The following is a 24,394-nucleotide window of genomic DNA, read 5'->3' as shown; positions in this document are numbered from 1 at the left end:
CCTTCATACAGGACGTCAGGAAGTCGCAACCTTCATTTTCTTTTTCACAAGTTGAATTCCCTATTTCTACAACTTCTGCCTTCATCTTTGCAACATAGTACTTATGCAGAACAATTTTCAATTGGTCTCTCTTCTGTACACTATTTTTTCAAGCATTTTTGCACCCTATAAGGAGTACCCATCAAATTCCTCCCATTCACTCTATAGAAGCATGAAACTTCTCAAGACCATATTATCTACCTAGAACTGGAATATTTACTCATTGCATTTAAACCTGCCTTGACTTGCGGCCTACCTTGAGCTACACCCAAACAGCATCTTGTTTACTACTAGTCTTCACCCAACAGTCTGACATCTTCAGTGACCATCACCTGGATCTCTCCACAGTCAATGCACTGCATATCCTACTGCCATGTTCAGGCTGGGCTGTCACTGGGCAAAGGTGCATCACCTCATGACTAAGCAACGTTACCAGCATTAGTAGTTACTCCATTTCACTATCATTGTGGCTTCATTGTGGCTACTTCTGAAGCAGACTCTTAAGTCCCTACAATACATCATAGGCAATTACAACCTAAGACATGCGTGAATTCTAAGATACCAGTACCTTCTGTAGTTCCTGCTCAAGTTCATAATGAGCAGTTCTATAATTATTTATGTAATGAAGACTATATGTTGAGTGAGTTGAAATTTGTTAGGCATTAAAACGTACTTATGAATATTATTTTAATGGAAACCGCTTAGAGCAGGGGTGTCCAACCTTTTGGCTTTCCTGGGCCGCATTGGCCGAAAAAATGTTTCTGGGGCCGCACAAACGTGCAAACGCTGTAGTAAGACAGAGGAGGGAGCCGGCAAGACAGTAAAAACCCAGGGCAGCAGAGAAAAACACTGCATCACCCTCGACCGGGACCGCACAAAACACGGGGCCGCAGGTTGGACACCCCTGGCTTAGAGTATAGGCAGTATATAAATTTTTAAATAAATAAATTTTTTCCAATTCCATATTTGCCATGTTTATTTTCAGACGTAATTGTTGGTTCGGCAAACATTAAAAAACCCCAAAACACTATAGGGTCCTTTTATCAAGCTGCACTAACCACCGCGACCAACTAAAAAATGCACGCTCAATGCAGACGTTAGCAACTAGCGCGGCAGGCGGATTAACGCACGTTAAACCCCTACCGCAGCTTGATAAAAGGACCCCTATAACTTCTTTATTTCATTGCCAATTCCCTCCATCCCATACATCATAGCTAGGGAGTCCCATCTGTAAGAATATGCTGCCTGCTTGTCCTGGGATTGCTATTCAGGGACAGCAGGCAGATATTCTCATAACCCTCCCATCTCCCCTTGTTGGCTTCTGCTGAACTGATGGCCACATTGGGCGGGAAGGCACTCGTGCATGCCCTGTACGGGCTGTCTCAAGACTTCTGAAGAGTTATTGATACCACACTTTTAGACCATCTGTACTGGGCTCTGTGAATGATGTCACTCATCTGTGAGACTATCTGCCTGCTGTCCCTGGATAACACCTGTTACAGTGTGAATAACTGTGCTTTATACAGTAGTTGGGATTCACAAACTTTCTTTGCATTATATGTATGTGTACAGATTGGTATTTATAGATAATATTTAATAAGAGATTTACAAAGTACTGAGTATTTGAATAATTTAATACTAGGACTAGAAGACATTCCATGAAATTAACTAGTTGATTTAAATGACAAACCAAGTATTTTTCTTAATCAAGCAATTAAGCTCTGTAACTTGTTGCTAGAAAATGTGCTCAAGGCTAGTATTATAGCTGATCTTGGCACCTCTAACATTCTTAGGGTTAAAGTTTTTGGTAGCCCTGGTAAGGTATCGAGACTTAAAATTCTGCCTCTCCCTCTCTGGATTAAACTTGCCAAGCAGGGAGTATTGTGTCAAATGTTGCTTGCTTATTTGATTCCTCTAAGCTGTGGTTCATCTTAATCTGCAGCTTCAGCGGTCCAAACTATTAAACGGACCAACAGATGTAGAAGTAGGAATGGGACAAGGTGTACCTAAGAAGAGGTGGCTGCATTGTATCTCTCCAATTTTTGTGCAAGCTTTTACTTTAACATTTTTGGCAGAATGGGGTGATCGGTCTCAACTCACAACTATTGTTTTAGCTGCTAGAGAGGTAAGTGAGATCTGTGCAGTAAAGTACAGTGGGATAACTTTCTACGGGAATGCAAAAATGTTACAAATTCTCACTCAATGTACTAATCAAGCAATGGTTCAGACCAGTGCTTGTTGTCCAAGTAATATGAGTTGTGAATCTCCCTTTTGCAATTCATCATTTGTAAAGTGACATTTTAGTTGATGTTTGAAGGGGAAATAATAAATGTTACCTTAATTGATGCTTTTATGATTTATTATACACTATTTTGAATGAAATAGCTCCAAGGAAGAGGGTATACAAACTTTTATAAATAAATAAGGGACTTGGTGACCTAGGATTGGATTTTCAGCATGTCTCAGGGCACATCTGTTTGTATGCTGCAAATGGGAGTGACATGTGATGTAAAGTGCCCCTCACAGCATCTCCAGACTGATTTTATGGTAATCCAACAGCCAGTGAATGAAAAACATAGTAAGAAGTAGTAGATAGGGCAATATTCTTTACTCTTCAGAGTTCTCAATATATTAAGAAAGCTCAAATGTTTTCAGTAAACTGAATTTTCTATTTTCTTGAACTTCCTTTTTCAATTGTTAATGCCCAGTCATGCCATGTGTGCTTGATTAGGATCCATTTGGTGTGGCAGTAGGTGGAACAGTAGGACACTGCTTGTGCACTGGCCTAGCTGTTATTGGTGGAAGAATGATAGCACAAAAAATCTCCGTTAGAACTGGTAAGTAACCAGGTTTTATGTTCTGTTCCCCTCTTTTGGTACGTCCTTTTGAAAATTTTTTGTTTTTATTGACTTAGTGCCTTTCACATAAACACCTGGTAAATAATTTTCTTCAAGGACAAATAGGATATCAAGCTCTCGCAGCATGGATGACATTGTTGACAGAGCCTGCACAAGAGAGCTTCTCATCTTAGTACAGTATGTACTATGTAGTAAGCTTTGGCTTACTACATAGAAAGGATTAAGCCACACAAGACTTCACCTCAACTGTTTATCTCTTTTGATCCTAATAGACTGGGCCAGCCTCTCACCAGGAGAACTGTTTCCACATGGTTAGCAGTCTGTATTCCTTCTGCTGTGCTCAGGCTGGGCTGCAACTCGAGGGACGTGTTACAGCACACAAGGTCTGAGCTATGGCAGCATCAGTAGCTTTCTTACATTCCACTCCCATTGATGAAATTTGCAAAGCAGCTACTTGGTCCTCAATTCATACATTCACATCTCACTACTGACTAGAATCCTATTCCAGATGAGATGGTCATTTCGGCCAAGCAGTATTACAAAATTTATTTTGTTCTTAATGGCCAACTCTCTCCAGCCCATTTCAGTAAGCTAGGGAGTCCCACATGTGATAATATGTGGCCTGCTTGTCCTAGGATAAAGCACAGTTACTTACTGTAACGGGTGTTATCCGGTGATAGCAAGCAGATAGTTTCACATCCCTCCCACCTCCCCTGGTGGCTTATTAGCTTGCTTATGGAATTGAGGTACCGTGAGCCAGCAACAGATGGGAAAGCATAAGTGTGCAAAAAAATTCTGAAAACTTAAGTGCAAGTACATTTTTACCACTGTCCGTACCAGGCTCCTTGGATGATGTCGCCCACATGTGAGAATATCTGCCTGCTGTCCCCAGATAATACGGTAGCTAACTCTGCTGTGAGGACCTTGGGCTTCCAATTGGGCTATTTGACTTGATTTTATATACATTTGCCAAACCAGATATCCCATAAGAAAGCCCCAGGTGGCTTTAATGAGTATATTTGTGGTAACAGTATCTGTTATGGATACTCATGCCTGGGGCTCAACCATGGAAAGGGTAGATATGAATCGCTTGTTCACTCTTTCTAAAAATACTAGGACTAGGGGACATGCAATGAAGCTACTAAGTAGTAAATTTAAAACAAACCAGAGAAAATATTTCTTCACACATGTAATTAAACTCTGGAATTTGTTACTGGAGAATGTGGTGAAATCAGTTAGCTTAGCAGGGTTTAAAAAGGTTTGGATAATTTGCTAAAAGAGAATCCATAGACCATTATTGAGATGGCTTGGGGAAATCCACTGCTTATTCCTAGGATAAGCAGCATAAAATCTGTTTTACTACTTGGGATCTAGCATGGGTACTTGAGACCTGGGTTGGCCACTGTTGGAAACAGGATACTGGGCTTGATGGACCTTCAGTCTATCCCAGTATGGCAGGGGTGTCAAAAGTCCCTCCTCGAGGGCTGCAATCCAGTTGGGTTTTCAGGATTTCACCAATGAATAAATATGCATGATATCTATTTGCATGCACTGCTTTACTTGTATGCTAATAGATCTCATGCATATTCATTGGGGAAATCCTGAAAATCCGACTGGATTGCGGCCGTAGAGGAGGGATTTTGACACCCCTACAGTATGGCGATTTTTATGTTCTTATGATGCTTCTCATAAATTTCATTCACAAATATCTAAAAGAGATCTTTGAGAAATGCAGCACAAACATATTTTTAGTACAGAGAAATCTGCTCTGTTTACCTTTGGCATTGGTTTTCATGGATCCTTCAGCTACATTGGATGTCGGGGATGCGTTGGCATAGAGAGCACACTGTCCACTCTAAACACTAAGGGCTCCTTTTACTAGGTTGCGCTAGCATTTTTAGCGCGCGCTGAAGATTAACGTGCGCAAACCCTGTGCTAAATGAAAAATACTAATGCAAGCTCTATGGAGGCGTTAGTGTTTAGCGTGAGCGGCATTGTAGCGTGTGTTAAGCGCACACTAAAATTGCTAGCACACCTTAGTAAAAGGAGCCCTGTCAATAGAGGCCCTCGAGACATCAGAATTCTTTTCACTGTTAATAATCTTTTGTAAACCACGTTGACCTTATGGTTACGCAGTTAACAAGCACAATGTTATGTTATACTATAAAACACCAGGTTTCTGGATTCAAGAAGCAGCAGCTTCCTTATCATTCCATGCTGGTCATATCTGCTCTCAAACCGGCCAAATGTTTAAAGACTCATTCTTCTGTGCCCCTGAGGAGAGAAGCTCAGAAAATGGAGTCTTTTGGAAGAATTTTTTTTTAGAATGGTATGTTGATTTCCTGAATAGCTTTTTCTTAGCTGCTCATGTGCATGTGCTTGTGAAACAATGTGTGCACAGTGCTGGGGAATTTTCAGACACTTGATCCTGGGAGAAGGTTGAGCCCCTCGATTCAGTAGTGGGTAAAGAGAAGGAGTATGGAAAATACATGGTCTGAGTAACCTATATTTTTTTCATTGCATCAATAACTTCTACATAAGAACATAAGAATAGCCTTACTGGGTCAGACCAATGGTCCATCAAGCCCAGTAGCCCGTTCTCACGATGGCCAATCCAGGTTACTAGTACCTGGCCAAAACCCAAGGTGTCGTAAAATTCCATGCTACCAATACCATGCTATCCGCTCTTACCACATCCTCTGGCAGTGCGTTCCAGAGCTTAACTATTCTCTGAGTGAAAAAAAAATTTCCTCCTATTGGTTTTAAAAGTATTTCTCTAACTTTGTAATTTTTGACAGTGAAAAATCGATCCACTTGTACCTGTTCTATTCCACTTAGGATTTTGTAGACTTCAATCATATCTCATATCCCCTCAGCCGTCTCTTTTCCAAGCTGAAGAGTCCTAACCGTTTTAGTCTTTCTTCATATGAGAGGAGTTGCATCCCCTTTACCATCTTGGTTGCTCTTCTTTGAACCTTTTCTAGCACCACTATATCTTTCTTGAGATAAGGAGACCAGAATTGAATGCAATACTCCCAGGTGAGATCTCACCATTGTGACAGGGAAGCTCCTGTCCCAGTGAAAAGGACTGTTAAACCTCCCCAGCATGCAGCATGGGGCTCTGTAAAACCTGGCCTGGAGCAAGGACAGCATGCTCAGCCAGGAGGGAAAGTGCATAAACAGGTTGTAGCACAGCCCAAAAGCCAGGTGGGGAGAGCACTGAAAACTAATTATCTCCCCTATCAATCCTTTCCTCAAGCCTAGAAGCATAAACCCAACCTAGAAGAGGGTGGAGTCAGCCTCCGTAGGGAGCAGGTTGAAAAACCTCAGGGAGGAAATCAGCTGGAGAAGGAGGAGGACACAGCTGGCTCTGATTGCGGGAGCCAAACAACTCACAGTGTGCCTAGCTTCCACAGGCAGCCCAATCCTCAGCAGGGACGTCTTGCCAGAGGCCAGTTCACAAGGAGGGGCAGTGTAAACGTCAGAAGGTATGGGGACTGGCCCAGCGATACTCAGGGAGAATGGCTGGGAGTTTATCCGGAGTTAAATGTTCCAGGAGAGCCAGCCAGCCTGCAGAGAGGGGGATGGGAGGAAAAGCTTGGAGTGGATGTGGGAATGGAAAGCCAGGGTTCCCAAGAGTGTGAGTGGGAAATGTGTAGTGACCCTGGGAATAGTGTGTGTGATGAAGACATGGACCTGGGAGGGTACAGTGTGTGAGGGTCCCATCCAGTCTTAGTAAGAAAGTTTTCTGTTTTCTTTAAACTTGAGCCAGAGCAGGGCTGCAAGCAGGGCTGAGGCAGCCTACTTAATTATATGAGAATGCTTCTGTAAATAAACCCGTATCCAGACTCCCTTGGAGCAGAAGATAAAGCAGACAAGGGTCAGTTCGGGAGGGCCTGGAGACCTTAAAACCAAAAGGGAGGCGTGGCCCGCACAGCCTGTCAGGCAGGGCTGTGAAGGTTCCTTGGGAGCAGGGTGAGTTAAAGCAAGAAGCAAAGTTAATCTTGTTGGTATTTGTGACTATGAAAATAGCTGAAACGTGAGGAGGCTGGCACGAACAGTGCTCAGCTGTAAAGCCAGAAGTAACTGTGGTCAGGAGAGACTGATAAATCCCAAAAGGGAATATGAGACAGTGAAAGCACTGGACTACCGTGGAATTTTGGTTTTGAATTATGTTTATTTTGATAAAGATTGACTATCCAGTTCCTGAGTCAAGCTCCATATGACTCACCTATACGAAAGTACAGGAAGCATCTAAGAGAGTCTAAGACCAAGTTTGAATGTTTTTTTTCTTATTTTCATTTGGGAACACTAATAAACCTGGTGAGGTTCACAGCAATCCAGTATCTGGGTTTTCCTTCACCTGACCACATAAAGGGCGCAACAAAATTCTTACTTGTGGTCCGAGCCGAGCTTTCCCACATACCCGGAGACTGGCTCGGCCACACCATGGAGCGATACAGGGGCATTATGACATTCTTAGTCTTGTTAACCATTCCTTTTTAATAATTCCCAGCATCCTGTTTGCTTTTTTGGCCGCCGCCACATATTGGGCAGAAGGTTTCATCATATTGTCTACAATGATACCCAGTTCCTTTTCTTGGGTGCTTACCCCCAAGGTGGACTTTAGCATCCGGTAACTATTCTTCCCAATGTGCATCACTTTGCATTTGTCCATATTAAATTTCAACTGCCATTTGGACGCCCAGTCTTCCAATTTCCTAAGGTTCGCCTGCAATTTTTCACAATCCGCATGCGTTTCAACAACTTTAAACAGTTTAGTGTCATCTGCAAATTTAATCACCTCATCCGTCATTCCAATTTCTAGATCATTTATAAATAAGTTAAATAGCACCGGTCCCAGTATAGACCCCTGTGGCACTCCACTGTTTACTCTCCTCCAATGGGTTTTGGCATCAGTAGACTCACCTGGCTTTGGTTTCAGACCTAGGATAGGATATGCTAGAAAAGCTTGCTGATTTTCTGTGCTGTACAGAAAATATTTTTAGAGATGAGCTGCAGGAGGCTGCTACCCTAATCAAGTAGTACAGTGACACTCTTAAGACTCTGCCCAGGCTTCTTATTCTAGGTAGTACCAGAGTAACAGGTAAAGAAAAGGTGTAGCTATCCTCCTCCCTTTTTTCCAGTCAAGACAGGGATCTTGCTGTTGACCCAGACAGCAGAAGACCTAATTAGCACCACAGCCAAAACCAGAAATGTAGATTTACTGTCTCTACAAGAGCATAGTTAGCATCCCAATATCCATGCCAAACAACCTACTGGTAGGAAGGAATCTATGACTTTTTGCACATTGCTGGGCTTAGTAGACTAGGGAACAATGTTAGATCTATTGGAAAACAATGATCATAGCATGATCAAATCTGAGCTGATATCTGGAGTGAATTCACTAAGGAAATCTACTGTAGCAGCATTAAATTTTCAAAAGGGCTATGATAAAATGAGGAAAACAGTTAAGAAGAAACTAAAAGGATTGGTCGCAAAGGTGAGGACTTTAAATCAGGCAGGGATCTTGTTTAAAATTGAAGCTCAGAGTAGAGAGATATTCCATGTATTAACAAAAGCGGAAAGAAGAGCAAATGACAGCCAGCATGGTTAACAGGTGAAGTGAATGAAGCTATTGGAGCCAAAAGAACTTCCTTCAAAGAATGGAAAAAGGATCCGAACAAAGAAAAGAAGAAGCAACATAAGCACTGGCAAGTTAGATGCAAAGCATTGATAAAGAAGGCTAAAATAGAATATGAAGAGAAACTTGCTACAGAAACAACTTTTTCAGGTACATCAAAAGCAGAAAGCCTGTAAGGAATCTATGGGACTGTTGGATCATGAGGAAGAAAAAGGGGCACTCGGGGAGGACAAGACCATAGTTGAGAGCTTGAATAAATTATTTGCTTTGATCTTTATGGAAGAATGTGATAGAGATCTACATGTACCAGAAATAGTTTTCAAGGATGACAATGCAGAGGAACTGAAAAGAAATCTCAGTTAACCTGGAAGACATACTGAACCAAATCAACAGGTTAGAGTGATAAATCACCTGAACTGGATGGCATACACCTTAGGATACTGAAGGAACTCAAACATGAAATTGCTGATCTGTTAGTGATCTGTAACCTGTCATTAAAATTATCTGTAGTACCTGAAGATTAGGGTGGTCAGTGTAATGCCAATTTTTGAAAAGGGTTCCAGGGGTGATACGGGAAATTACAAACCAGTAAGTCTGACTTCAGTGCCTGGCAAAATAGTAGAAACCATTATAAAGAATAAAATTATGGAATACATAGACATAGACAAACATGACTTTATGGGAGAGTCAACATGAGTTCACCAATTTGTTTCATTTCTTTGAAGGCATGAATAAACATGTGAATAAAGGTGAGTCAGTTGATGTAGTTTATCTAGATTTTCAGAAAGCGTTAAATTTAATTGAGAGGGCATAGGGTGAAGGTGAAAGGGGACAGATTCAAAAGTAACCTCAGAAAACCCTTTTTCACAAAAAGGGTGGTAAATGCTTGGAACAGCCTCCCGGTGGTAGAGACAAAAAGTGTATCTGAATTCTAGAAATCTTGGGACAAGTATGTTGGATCTCCTGGGAAGATGGCATGGTTAGGCAGACTAGATAGGCCATATGGTCTTTATCTGCCTTCATTTTTCTCTATTTCTATGACTCTCAATGAAATTACATGGAAATACTTTTAAAACAAATAGGACAAAATATTTTTTTGTTTACTCATTGAATAGTTAAGCTCTGAAGTTTATTGCCAGAGGATGCAGTTAGCTTTTCTGGGTCTAAAAATTGTTTGAACAAATTTCTGGAGGAAAAGCCCCATAGTCTGCTATTGAGATAGACATGGTAGAAGCCCTGGTATCATCATGGAATGTTGTTTCTAGTTGGGTTTCTGCCAGGTACTTGTGACTTGGATTGGCTACTATTAGAGGAAGGATACCAGGCTAGTAGGACTATTGATCTGACCTAATATGGCTATTCTTATGTTCCTATCGCAATTAGTCAGGTTCCAAAGATCATCCATCAGGAATACCCTCTGCATCTATTTGAAACGTCATCAAACTGCCCACTGAGGGCATCATGGTCAAACACTCAGTATCAGGAAGTAATTGCCAAAGAGCATATGCTGTTGAACCTAATTCCCCAAAGTAAAGAGGGCAGGGATTTTATTCCAAGTATTTTCTGGTGGCAAAAAAGATTGAGGAATTCCTTCCCTTCCTAGACCTAAGGTTGTGAACGAGTTTTTTTAGTGGCAGTGATTTCAGTGTACAGAGTGAGCTCCACAACTTTAGTAATTGATCCACTTTATACTAAGCTTTTTAAGTCTCTTGTTTAAGTTGTTGTTGTATTTCCATCTTAACGAGTCCTGCTGACATTTTTCCCAGGTATCACATCCACAAAGGTGAAAGTGCATTGTACACTTTGGATTACTGGAGAGCCTTGGCCTTCTGTTTGGAGCACATTAAACTCTTTAGTAAGTCACTGTCCAATTCCTGTAAGCTCAGCCTTAACCACACAAACCTTGAACACTTAGAGGGACATAATCAAAAGAAACATCTAAGTCCGTTTTGGGCCTAAGTTGCCCAAAGTTGGACATGGGAAAAAGTCCATTTTCGAAAAATACGTCCAACATAATTTTTTTTCCAAAAATTGTCTTAACTGTACGTCCAGCCATCTGATCGTCCAGGCTGCTGAATCGTCCATCTTTATACCACATTTTCGTCCAAAAATTTGTACAAGTCACAAATGCCTAGAAAAAGACCTTTTGGGCGTGGGAGGAGCCAGAAAAGTGATGGACTAGACACCAGATATGGCACCAGAGTAGTGGGGTACCTTACAGAGCACTGCTGTGAACTTCATAAAAAGGGTGCCACAAACATTTCACTACAGCTCCCTTATAGGTCATGGTCAGCCCCCCAAAACACCCCCAGAACCTACTAGACCCACCTATCTACCATCCCAATAGCCCTTATGGCTGCAGGAGCCACTTATATGGCAGTACAAAAGGGTTTGGGTTTTTTTTGGGAGGTGCACATTTTTCACCATGAATGCAGTGATTAGAGTGGCTTATGGGCCACCTCTCTGATTCACTAACCCACCCCCAAGACCACTGTGTAGCTGTACTAGGCTTTCCTATGCCAGGCTGCCAGGTGCTGATGTTCTGGAGGCAGATATGTAAAGTTGTTGTTAGGATTTTTATGGGGTGGGGGTGAGGGGGTCAGTGATCACTGGGGCAGTGTGTGGGGGTCTGTACTTTGTGTCTGCAGTGCTTATCTGGTCACATTGGATATCTTCTGTGGACTTAGGCCTGGTTTTAGATGGCCTAAGTCACAACGTCTAAGTTCTGTCTAGGCAGTGTTGTAAAACTTTCGGCTATACATGCAGTATGACTAAGTCTAGGATGGCCTACGTCCCGCCTAAATCCCACCCTCGACATTCCTCCTGAAACGCCCCTTTTAGCTCTGGCCGTTCAGCAGCACTGTGAAGGCCTAAGTCATTTTTAAATACGTCTAAAACCCGGTTTGATTATTGGCACTTGGACAACTTGTGTTACTGATTGTCCAAGTGCTGATTTATGCTGTTTTTTTAGATGTATTTTTGTTTTGATTATGAGCACCTTATGATTTTAAAGTGTTTGAGGCTTGTGCAGATGAGGACAGAGCTTGCAGGAATGGGGTAGGGACAGGAAAAGAACTCAACGGGAAAATGAATTCCCATGGGGTTGGAGAAAAATTTGCCCTGTGTCATTCACAGTCCATTACTGTTTGGCCCTTCAGTCTTTCAGAATCTCTTTGGTAATTAGAATCTAACTCCATTCACCATAGACCCTTTCTTTTCTGTTCCAGGCTGCCTTAAAAAACAAACAAAAACCCCACCAAACAAAAAGGGGAAAATGTATAAAAGGCAAGTTGGCACCAAAAACATTGGTGGCTGCTTGTTGTGGAACCTTGTTTTTCTTTTTTGTTGTTGTTGAAGGCAGCCTGTAACAAGGGAGTCCATGCTGTGTGAGGACTTGCTGTCCTGATTTTTGTTGAAGTCACTCAGATGCCTGTTGCAGGTGGTCTCTGTGCACAGCAGGATAAAAGTCCTCACACACCCACCAACTCCCCATTGAGTTTTATTCTAGTTGAGCTAGATAACTAGACTGCAACAGTGGCATGTGGGAAATGAGACACATGCCTGGTGAAGCATCTCAAACGTTTCTAGTACAAAGTAAACTGGAGCAGTTTTTCCACATGGTGGTGCCTGTGATGAAATCCATGCTGTGAGAACTTTGTATCCTGCTATCCATGGAGAACACCTTTTACAGGTAAGTAGCTTTGTTTTATGCAAAATACATTCTGTTGGCATCCCTTTTTAGTTGTGATTTATAAAAATACATGAATGACCATAATCACTGCAGATATTAAGGAATGTTTTGCCTCATTAAACAACTTATGCCTGAAGTTTGACTTCAGAATTGTATAGCTTTTCAATCATATTATAGTGTACCTGGTTGAGCTTTAAAATGGTGTTATTTCCGCATGGCTAAAAAAGTGATTAATCTCCAGAGGGAGCATAAACTCCCATTTCTTGTTGTCATCAACATATCTATCCAGGACTTGTGGATTATGCCCATGTAAGGGCAGATGAAGATAGGACTCGGAATTGTGCTATGCCCTAGTAGCTAGTGTGTAGCTGAAACAATTCAATATTCCTCTGTCTCTCTGGATACTTGTTCCTGGTCCAGTAACCCTGGTCATAATAGAGTTGGGGGTTAATTAATTTACTTCAATTTCTATCCTGTCCTCCCAGGAGCTCAGACAGGTTACAAAAGGACATTCATAAAGCAGTACAAAGACATTTTTGAGATCATAAGCACATGGAGAGTTGCAGAAGGATACTTACAGTAGATTAAAGGAAGTCACAGAATATTAAGAAATGCTGGTGCAGACAAGGTGATCATAGGAAGAAAATATGGAGGAAGCTGTTCAGTGGCCTTTTGGGATACTCTAGGTCTGGGCCTTTCCTGCAGCTTCCCTTCTTATTGAGTTCTTCTTCAAAAAAAATACAAGGGAGTGAAGTTCATGGGAGAGTGAGCATTTGTTGCCTTTCCTACCTAGCTTCCACAGAGAAAAACATTTATCTCTGAGACTGTCTCTTCTGGAGGGCATTTTTCTGAGAGCCAGCGAGCTGCTAGTTTTACTACCTTGGATTCCTAAATTCCAGTTGAAGTTAGGCACTGCTCTCGCTGTTCAGCGAGGAATTCAGGGCAATGTGTATCTTGTTCTCTCCCACCTTCCACCTCCCCCGCTGATAGCAGGGCTTTGGGTTCAGATTGTGTCTCTGGGATTTCCATGAAGCCACTGACAGCTCAGCTGTTCACAGAGCAGAGCAATGATGGTCATTACAGAGCTTTATGTGTCAGATCTGCTGGCTTCAATGCTGTTACCAGCAGCTCTTCAGTCACTCCTCGGGTCCAAGCAATTTCTGGCAGGCATTTTTGAGGGTTCCTCAACTTCAGGGGCACAACAGTATGTCATCTTTCCCCCCCAGATTTTGTACAACAGCTTCTTCAGACTTACTTATTGAAATGGATCCAGGTTTCCTCAGACCTAGTTCCTGCTTCCTGTAATCAGCTTTCAGAGGACTTACAGTAGTTGTTAAGAAGAGGCAAGTACTTCCTCCTCCTGACTTTACATACAGATGTATTATTTTCTGAGACCCACTATGTCTTGTCTTATTCTATTCCTTTAGATTCTCTTGGGGATAAGGATGATTTAGAAGAGGGTGAGCTTCCTAATGATGAGGGAGATGGCTTTTCTCTTCTATAAAGATGAACTTACTACATTGGGCCAGTTCTGGATCTTGTAAGCAATATATGAACCAGATGAGGCACCGGCCCAGGGTGCTAGTGATAAAGGGGACCAAAATCCCAGTCCAGCATATCTCCCACTCTCCCCTGCAGATATGGGAAGGGAGGTGGTGGAAGATGCAGGACTCGGGCTTTTTTTGCCATTTATCACCAGAAGATGGGAAGGGGAATTGAGACATAGGGGAGCTACCAAATTGTGGGGAAAGGAATACCGATGCATATGTTAGCTCAGGGCATTGCAGCCTTTACAAGAGCAGTAGATATTTTCCACATTACAGCTCTTATTCCTCTTCTGTCTCAAACACTGTCATGTAGGGACCAAGAAGTCCCCCAAAGACTGGTCATATTCATGAAACCATGTTTGAATTAATTTTTCATGCAGTGGAACATTTCGAATTCTGGGCTTAAGGTTGCTAGAGCCAAGGCCAGACTTTATTCACTTCTGCATGATGAGTTGGAGAAGCTAAAACTCCCCATATAGGACTCCTAGCTCACTGCATTTACTAAAAAGATTATAGTTACCTGTTCAGGGCATTACTGCTTTAAAAGGACACGCAGGATCACAGGATTGAGGCATCTCTTAAGAACATAAGAATATAAGCATTGCCTCTGCTGGGTCAGACCAGGGGTCCATCGTGCCCGGCAGTCCGCTCCCGCGGCGGCCCCCCAGGTCCATGACCTGGAAGTGTTCCCTACCTAACCTAAAATATCCATACCCTATTCGCTCAATGTCCTGTAAGGTAACTCTATCTGTACCCTGTAATCCCCTTCGCTTCCAGGAAGTCATCCAGTCCCTTTTTGAACCCCAGAATTGTACTCTGTCTTATCACCTCTCCGGGAAGCGCGTTCCAGGTGTCCACCACCCTCTGAGTGAAGAAGAACTTCCTTGCATTCGTTATGAATCTGTCTCCTCTCAGTTTTTCTGAATGACCTCTTGTTTTAGTTGTCCCTGCTAGTCTAAAGAATCTGTCCCTCTCCACCTTCTCTATGCCTTTCATTATTTTATAAGTCTCTTATCATGTCCCCTCTCAGTCTCCGCTTCTCCAGGGTAAAGAGCCCCAGCCTGTCTAACCGTTCGGCATATGACAGGTTCTCCATACCCTTTATCATCCTCGTTGCCCTCCTCTGGACCCTCTCGAGTATTGCCATGTCCTTCCTGAGGTATGGCGACCAGTATTGGATGCAGTATTCCAGATGTGGGCGCACCATTGCTCGATACAGTGGCAGGATAACTTCCTTCGTTCTGGTAGTGATACCTTTTTTGATAATGCCCAACATTCTGTTCGCTTTTTTTGAGGCCGCTGCACATTGCGCCGCCGGCTTCATTGTGTTATCCACCAATACCCCCAGATCTTTTTTTTGTTTGCCTTCCCCGAGTGCCCTCCCTCCCATCGCGTAGCTGTACATGGAGTTCCCTTTCCCTATGTGCAAGACCTTACATTTCTCCACATTGAAGTTCATCTGCCATTTTTTTGCCCACTCACTCAGTTTGTTCAGGTCGCTCTGCAGTTCTTTGCATTCCTCAACAGTTCTGACCCTACTGGAGAGTTTTGTGTCATCCGCGAACTTGATAACTTCGCACTTTGTCCCCATTTCTAGATCATTAATAAATATATTGAACAGCAGTGGTCCCAGCACTGACCCTTGCGGAACACCACTTGTGACCCCTATCCAGTCAGAGTAGTGCCCCTTTACTCCTACCCTCTGTTTCCTGTCCGCCAGCCAATTTTTGATCCATCTGTGCACGTCCCCTTCCACCCCGTGGCTCCACAGTTTCTTCAGTAAGCGTTCATGGGGCACCTTGTCGAAGGCTTTTTGGAAATCTAGATATATAATGTCTACTGGGTCACCTTGGTCCAATTGCTTATTTATCCCCTCAAAGAACTGCAGTAGATTTGTCTGGCATGATCGGCCTTTACAGAAACCATGCTGGCTCGATCTCATCAGATTATTTTTTTCTATATGCTCATTGATACCTTCCCTGATCAGTGATTCGGCCATCTTCCCCGGAACAGAGGTTAAGCTCACCGGTCTGTAGTTTCCCGGGTCGCCTCTCGATCCTTTTTTGAAGATCGGTGTAACATTCGCTATCTTCCAGTCCTCCGGGATTACCCCTGTTCTCAAGGACAGGTTGCAAATATGCTGCAGTAGCTCTGCTGTTTCATCTCTGAGCTCTTTCAGTATTCTCGGGTGGATCCCATCTGGGCCCGGAGCTTTGTCTTTTTAGGTAACTCATGAATTTAAGCTAAGGTAACAGGGTCTTATGTTGCTGGGGTCTGTCTCTGTCTGGTTCATCAAGCTGCTGATTTCTCCATGGATTCTGATTCTCATCCTTTTAGACTTTCCTGCATTAGAAGCTGGTCTTGCATATTTGGTGGGTGGCTGTTCTCAGGAGATGGCCTTAGTGATTTCAGCTAGATGCCTTTGACTTCACAATTGGGTGGTAGATGTGGCATCAAAACCTGTTCTTATAAAGCTTCCCTTTAGGGGTAAATTACATATTATTTGAGAAGGAACTGGACAAATTACTTAAGGACAGGGGGATTCTTAATCTCATCGTTTGCCTGAAGACATACCAAAATATTCTTATAGATTTTTCTAGTCTTGTGCTCACTTCTATGATATAAAAAGATATAGGCCTGAGTGTTCTGCACCTTTTTCGTGGTTGTGTTATCAGCAAAAAGTAGCTTTCCTTTTAGGGAGAGAAGAAATCAGGACATTCTTACTCTCGACTGTCCAATTCCAATCATCTGTCACAACAAAGGTGAGCAGGTTCGCTCCTTGGAGCTAAATGGCTAATAAACTATCTGGAACTCGGAGTGCTGCTGGCCATTGTTCCAGTTCTTCATCTAAAGCATGTCTGAGTTCTTTTGGACAATATGAATGGTTTCTTACATAAACAGACAGGGGGAACTTGGAGTTCAGCCTTAGATTTGCTTCTTTGGGTGGAAAGGGGTCTGCAGCTTGCATTGCGGAGCATCTGGACACTCAAGCGGATTATCTCAGCAGGAATGCTCTAGATAAGTGGTTCTTAAGCCTGTCATGGGGGGACCCTTAACCAGTTGTGTTTTCAAGATATCCCTAATGAATATGCATGATTGTTACCTCTATTATATACAGATCCCCCAGGACATGTTTAAGAACCACTGCTCCAGACCCAAGGGAGTGGACTCTTTCCAAGTCTTCTCTCATAACCTTGAGATGGAACATGCCTCTCATGGATCTGATGCCATGAAGGACAACACAAAATTTCCCAAATTCTTTAGTCCCTTTAAGGAAGGAGGAAGGGGCCTGGCTCTCAAGGAGTAGATGCTGTTCTCCAGCCCTGGCCAACCCACTCTCTTCTGTACATATTTCCTCTCTGGCCCTTGAAGGCCATGTTCTCTTGTGCATTGTTTGCCATCCAGGCCAAGTGATTCTACTGGCTCCAGATTAGCCCAGGAAGCTTTGGTATAAAGATCAGGTTCACCTTCAGATACAGTCTTTGCCATTTTCCATACGGAGAAAGGGCTTCATCATCAAGACCCCATTCTGTTAGAGAATCCTTCCTGCTTTGATATAAACTGAGGAAAAAAGGATATCATGAAGATGTAATTTCTACACTCCTTCAGGCTAGAACAGACATGGGCAACTCGGGTCTTCGAGGGCCGGAATCCAATCGGGTTTTCAGGATTTTCCCAATGAATATGCATGAGATCTATTTGCTTACACTGCTTTCAATACATATTCATTGGGGAAATCCTGAAAACCCGATTGGATTCCGGCCCTCGAAGACTGGAGTTGCCCATGTCTGGGCTAGAATGTGTTCTGCAGTACATCTAGGCTTATGCCAGGGTCTGGAGAGTATTTGAAACATGGTGCAAAGAAAGAGCGAATTCTTCCTTTTTAATCTTTGCATGTGCATATTCTGATCTTTCTTCAACAAGGTTTTAAAAAAAGGCTTGTCCCAGTATGCTATAGAGCAGAGTTTCTCAACTTCTTCAAGCCAAGTACCCCCTAAGGGCTCCTCATTAAAGGTGCACTAGTGGAAAATTCTAATGCCAGCTCTATGGAGGCGTTAGTGTGTAGTGCACACGCTAAAACCGCTAGCGCAGCTTAGTAAAAGGAGCCTTAAGTCTTATAAATATCAACCAAGTAACCCCGCCCAAGCTCCACCCCTGTAATAATAATACTAATTGTAATGCAATGTCTTCCATCCATTTTTCATATACATCTTAATACATAATGACATTTTTCATTTACATCTTAATACATAATAACAACCACAAAATTAAAAAAACAAAGCACACTGTACACAGAGAAAATTTTAATCATTTATATTTGGGGTTTTTTTCAAAGAGGTCAATGCAGATGACTTTAAAATATGCAATGTCACCTCCGTAACAACTATAGAAAAATAGACAAATATAGTGCAAAATATAGACAGCAGATATAAATTCTCAAAACTGACACATTTCAATCACTAAATTGAAAATAAAATCATATTTCCTATCTTTACTGTCTGGTGGTTTCATGAGTTTCTGGTTACATTTCCTTCTGATTGTGCATCCAATATTTCTTTCTTCATGCCTTCTGCATGTTTCAACTCCAGACCTCACTCCCTTCCCCAACCAACATATCTCTCTCTCTCCCTCCATGGTCCAACTTTTCTTCCTCTCTCCTCCACCCCCATTGGCAACATGTCTCCCCCCCCTCTATCACTGTCCTTCTCTCATTCCCTCCCTTGCTGAAAAAGGGAGTGGAGAAAGAGAGATGTCCTGGGTGCATCTCTCCCACTCCTCTACTGCCACATCCAACTTTTCTCCCTACTTTCTGCCAGTGTATCTCTTTCTGCTTCTGCACATTTCTTCTCATCTAGTCATTCCTTCCCCCCAACCAACATCTCTCTCTCTCCCTCCATGAGTTCAACTTTTTTTACTTTCTGCCTTCTCCCCCTGAGTGTGACATTTCTCCTTCCCTCCCCATCCATCACTCACTCGCTCTCCCTGAGTCCAGCACTTTCTGCCTCCTGCACACTTCTCTTTCGGACCTCATTCCCTTCACCAACCAACATCTCTGTCCTTCCACGAGTCCAACTTTTCTTCCTCTCTCCTCCACCCCTATTGGCAACAAGTCTCTCGCTCACAGTGTCCATCTGTCTTGAGAGATTCAGGCATCTCTCCCACATCCAACATTTCTCCCTCTTTCATCTCCTGGATCATGTGCAGCATTTTTCACCACTGCCCACTAGCCCCATGCTCATTTCTCCTTCTTCTATCACCCCTCTCCAGCACAATGCAACATATCTCCCTTCATCAATATGTCTAATATTCCTCCCCCTTGCAATCCCCTTCAATCTGTTCCCTCTCCACCACCATATCCAACATTTCTCCTCTCATCCTTCTCTCTCCCATGCATCTCCCTCTCTATGACCAATTTTCCTTTCCCCATGTGCCATCATCTTTCCCCGTCACACACTTATAGCCAACAATTCTCCCTTTCTATTCCCTCCCTCCTATGTCCCAAGTTAGTGCTCCCTTCCTCCCTCTCTTCTGTATCCCATGTTCATGCCACCTCCCCCTCCCTGCATGTAAGTTTCCTGTCCGTAGAAGCTGCTGCTGCCTCCGGGGATCCCGCCTTCCTGCTGGGAATCCCCCTTCCCCCCCCCCGAAGCCAACCCAGTTCTTGTTCAAGCTGCACTCGCTCATTCTGTCTGCAGTGGGGATGGTGCAAGCAGTGATTCACATGCTGCATGTGGCTGACCTACAAGCTTTCCCTCCAACGTCAATTCTGACGTCGGAGAAGTTTCAGGGTCAGCTACTTACGTGCAGTGTGTGAATTGCTGCTTGCAAGCAGTGCTGCTGAAGACCAAAGGAATGAGTGTGGCTCAAAGAAGGTGGTAACTGTGTCTGCTTCGGGGGCAGGCAGAGATTGCCAGAAGCGGCTTCAGCTGTGGGGGGCGGGGGAAGCAGTAATGCAGGATCCCTGGAGGTGGCGGCCTCTATGAACATGCAGGAATTGGTGGCCAGGCCACGTACCCCCAACAAGCGGCCCGTGTACTGTACCGCGTGTTGAGAAACTTTCTATAGAGATTGTGTGAACAGTTGTTCACTAGCTGCTCATCCAAATTCTTAAGGGGTTTGAATTGCTTGCAGCCTCATCTCCATCTGGCATGTCCTCTATAGCAATGGTTCCCAACCCTGTCCTGGAGGACCACCAGGCTAGTCGGGTTTTCAGGATAGCCCTAATGAATATGCATGGAGAAGATTTGCATGCCTGTCACTTCCATTATATGCAAATCTCTCTCATGCTCTATAGGATCTTAACTTGTTGCTGAAGACTCTTCAAAAGCCTCCTTTTCAACCTTTGAAAGGAGCTATCTTACTCCAAATATTTGCCTTTTTGGTTGCTATTACCTTAGCTAGGTGAGTTTGAGTTGCAGGCTCTATCATGCAGGGATCCTTTTCTGATCTTCCTTTTTTCTGAGGCAGGAATTTCCATTTGAACTGTTCTTCCTTTCTTCCTGAACTTACTGATTCATGTTAATCAGCCTACACTGCTCCTGTCTTTCCATAAGGAAGATTGTGGCAAGGTCTGTTCTGTCTCAGATTATTGGATGTCTGCAATATCCTTCTCGGATATCTTGAAGTCATTAATGAATCTGACCATCTTTGTTCTCTTTCTGGGTCCCAAATATAAAGGTCTCACTTCATTCAGTGAGCTACTGTAGGCTTGGATGCAAGAAAGCATTTCCTCTGCATACATTTTGTCAGGTAAGCAACTGACTGTTCTCGTTGGACCACATTCAAGTACGGTAGAGCAGTTGCAACCTCTAGAGCAGTTCCTCTGGATGATGTTTGCAGGTCCAGATGTGGTCCTGGCTACATACCAAGCACTCCAGGCTTGATCTTGCTGCTAGAAAGGATACAGAGTTTGAAGTTTCATTTCTCTTAGCAGGAATTTCCCTACTTGAGAACTGCTTTAGTGCATCTCATATCTTGCTGTTTAGAAGAGGAATGAGACCTTTTTGGTGGTGGTATGGTTTATATTTTCTTACTGCTTTGTTATTGGGATACTGAATTGCCCCAGGTCCACACTGCCTATTTGAGCACAGCACAATTCTGAGTCCTCTCGCTCTACCTGCTGGTAGAAAGACATAACCCACAAGTAATGGACTGCTGGTAGAAAGACATAACCCACAAGTAATGGACTGATTTGTTGAGATAAGTGGAAAGAAAATTAGCAGATAAGAACCAATTTCTCCTTTTTGGAATTTGTTGATGCTATATTTAATTAAGGTTGGATGTAAACAGGGAGTTTCTAACTTGTAAATTTTATTCCAGTTAAGTCTTTAACTGCTTTTAATATAAATGTTTTTTGTTTTTTTTTGGAAATAATTTTTATTGAGGTACAGCTATCGCCATAACAAAGAAACAGAAGCTACAACCCCACAGTATGAAATTTAATGAAAAAGCTCTCTCTCATATATCCTCCTAGCCTTCACCCAGTCTCTGTCTCTTATGTATGCCTCCCTAGTCGCTTTACCCCTCACCTGGCTTCTGCTACAGAAGAAACAGGATTCCTGCTTCCCTACCACGACACAGCTCTCTGCATGTGCTGGAGTTTGGGTTGGTCTTACAAGACTTGAAACTGCAATACCAGTCCAAACATCTGACACTGTGTGGCTCAGGCTTACAGAGAACCGAGTTGTGATGGGGAAGCAGGAATAAGAATTGGCACTTCCGAGGAGCAGAAAAAAAGCTCTTGGTGGGCTGGATTCTGGCCAGTGAGCCATAGGGTAGACAATTTGAGAAGCTGAATTTTAAATATGGAGCATTGTAAATAAAGGATCTTAGTCGCACCTTTTTAAAAGCAAAATGTGTAAGTGAAATATTGAATGCTAGGACAAAATGGAATTTTGCTCTTAAAATAAAACTTTTCCCTTCTTTCATAAATTTTCTTTCTTTTTTTTTTCAGTGACAATCGTAGGTGGCATCGTTTTCCTGGCATTTGCATTTTCTGCACTGTTTATAAGCCCAGAAGCTGGTTTTTAACAGACATTTAGTTTCATGTCTCAGGAAAGATTGAATGTGCTTAGTTAGTACTGTATTTTCTGTCTATAACGTATAATATGCTGTAGCAATGAGCAGCTCATAAAATATTTGTACAGTGGGTCTAACTTTTTTTTTTTTTTTTGTATTACGAGTTTGACCCATTTATGAAAGTATTATCTGCAAGGGGGGTGTGTTTTATGGAGTAGAATAAGTAAACTTATTTTAAGAAGTATTGGTTTCTATTGGATAAAATGCTGGGTCACCACTAGTTGGGGATTTTTTTTACGATATTCCTCCCTATATAGACTCTTGTTTCCAAGCTAAATAAATAATTGAGTTGAAATCACACAGGGCTAGATTCTTAAAGCTTTAATGCTGTCACTAAATTCTTTACTGGCGGTTTAGCCTGTACACGGTTTAGCGGCAGATTATCAAAATAGATTATCTCCGTTTTTAGTGAGGTTTCTAGCAGTCTACGACATGCAAATGGGCTCTTCAACGTTGAAATGAGTCCTCTGGATTTTATAAAATTGCTGAGTCATTTTCTAAAAGCAGTGTCGGCTTTTAGCTACAAAAAAAAGCAAGTGGTCCAGGGGTGCCGGTCAGTATCTGAGAATGCTAGAAAGCCTGTGTTGTGATGCATCAGGAGAGATGCCCATTCTCTCCGCTGTATCACAACACCCCCCCCCCCCCCCCCCCCCCCCGCATCAGGAGAGATGCACACTCGCTCCTGCCTGCAGCACTAAATTAAAAAAATCCTGCCGTGACCCACCCTCCTGCTGCAGTAAACTACCAACCGTGACTGGACCCAACTGCTCCCTCACTAGTAGTAACTCCCTCTCCCTTACCTCAATAGATGAGTCAGAGGGACGTGGACATCATCTACTGCTGCATCATCTAAAATGGTAATTACCATCCCTGGTGCATCTTGGGATACACCGGGGAGGAGCTTGAGGCTCTGATTGTCCCAGGGTGTTTAAGGCCCCTCCCCTTAACTAGGGCCAATCAGAGCCTCAGGCCCCTCCCCAGATGCATTGGGAAGGGTCCTAAGGCTCTGATTGGTCCAAGTTGTTTAAGGTCCCTCCCATAGGAAGGGCCTTAAACACCCTGGATCAATCAGAGCCTCAAGCCCTTCCCTGGTGTATCCCAAGATGCATTGGGGAGGGGAATTACCATTTTAGATGATACAGCAGCATCAGATGTCCATGTCCCTCCGGCTCATCTGTTTGAGGGAGAGGGGGTCACTAGTAGTGGGGCAGTACTTGGGCCCGGGGTGGAGAAGGTAGTTTACTGCAGCAGAAGAGAGTGGGAATCTCTCCTACTGCCGAAGGGGGAGGAGGTTTTGGTTGGATGGAGGTCACGGTCGGATTTTTAAATTTAGTTTAGTGCTGGAGAGAGTGGGCATATTTCCTGATGCAAGGGGGGGGGGAGTCGCTGCAGGATTTTAGGGAAGGGGTGTTGTGATACAGCGAAAAGTGTGGGCATCTTTCCCGCTGTTGCGTTTTGTTTCTTGGGTTTTTTTTAATGGCATTGACACATGCAAATTTAGGAAATCTTCACTTCTGTCCACCGACCTTATTTGCTTGCGCAATTATTAAAGAATTTCTTGGGTTTTTAGATTCGGTATCGGAACAGCTGTATTAGCAGACTGTCGCTTTTTAACGCAGGATTTTGAGAATCTTCCTCATAGTGTATAGCAATCAAGTGTCAATATTTGACAAATGTAGCTATGGCAAATGAATTCTTAAAAGATCATATGGTAGAGATGTAATATTTTATTTCAGACACATGAAATTATAAGAAAAACATGTCAATAAAAGTGGTGATTTTTTTTTACATTTCATTCTGATTAATTTGTCCACTTCTTTAAAAAAAGTGTTTTGCCATATGCACAGAAGGATCATTTTGATTATATAATAAAGCTTTTAGCTAAGAAAAATGGATAGGATCAGGTTCTCAAGAACACTAACATTTTGCCACTTGAATGGGGCTCAGCAACAAATACTCAGCCAGAAAAATAAATGCTGCTTGCCCAACACATCATCAGATGTTCACCAGTGTGGTTAGCTCCCAAGTATCTGTTTTGGTCAGGAGCTGGTCTTTGGGTCCACAAACCTATGAAGGATTTACTTTTGACATTTTGATTGATGGTATTAGGACAATATGATTGAGATAAAAGTTCATTTAGCAGATAGAAGAGATGCAGTTATCAAAACAGAACAGTTATCATTTGGGAAGCTGGATGATACATCTAAATTCTATTCAATTGTATTCTATTATGTTATTTATAGCCTATATGCATGTATAATCCCACTTTATTCGGGGACCAGTGGATTATTTCTGTCTTATTTGCCAGAACGTTGTAGGAAGGCTCACACTTCAGAGACTTAAACCCTTCCCCCTCTTACCTCATCACTGTCTTACTAACTTCAGACTTTCTTGTACCATCCCTTTATTCTGGGACCGGTGGGTTATGCATCCCCTGCCACTAGGCACTGTAGGAAGCCTCAGATGATTGAAGTCTTAACTCCTCCCTCTGATAGCATAACCTGGAGCATGCCCCTTGGATACCGGTCTTGCTTTC

General features: G+C 42.9%; 1 protein-coding gene across 2 annotated transcripts in view; it reads left to right on the top strand.

Moving 5' to 3' along the window:
• Positions 1–22,775, top strand: part of TMEM165 (transmembrane protein 165) — a 74,143-nt gene extending 51,368 nt beyond the window's left edge. Inside the window, exons 4-6 of one of the 2 annotated variants that reach the window (XR_004539523.1) lie at positions 1,982–2,164; positions 2,748–2,876; positions 21,734–22,775. Coding sequence is in view for 1 of the 2 variants with exons in the window: in XM_033945257.1 (XP_033801148.1) it covers positions 1,982–2,164; positions 2,771–2,876; positions 21,734–21,810 (366 nt within the window). In the remaining variant the exon portion in view is untranslated. The remainder of the gene's footprint in view (positions 1–1,981; positions 2,165–2,747; positions 2,877–21,733) is intronic. The other variant, XM_033945257.1, reaches the window with a different exon arrangement.
• Positions 22,776–24,394: the final 1,619 nt, after the last annotated feature.

Source organism: Geotrypetes seraphini, chromosome 1, assembly GCF_902459505.1.
Source record: "Geotrypetes seraphini chromosome 1, aGeoSer1.1, whole genome shotgun sequence".
NCBI lineage: Eukaryota > Metazoa > Chordata > Amphibia > Gymnophiona > Dermophiidae > Geotrypetes > Geotrypetes seraphini.
This window is presented reverse-complemented; position numbering and strand designations above follow the sequence as displayed.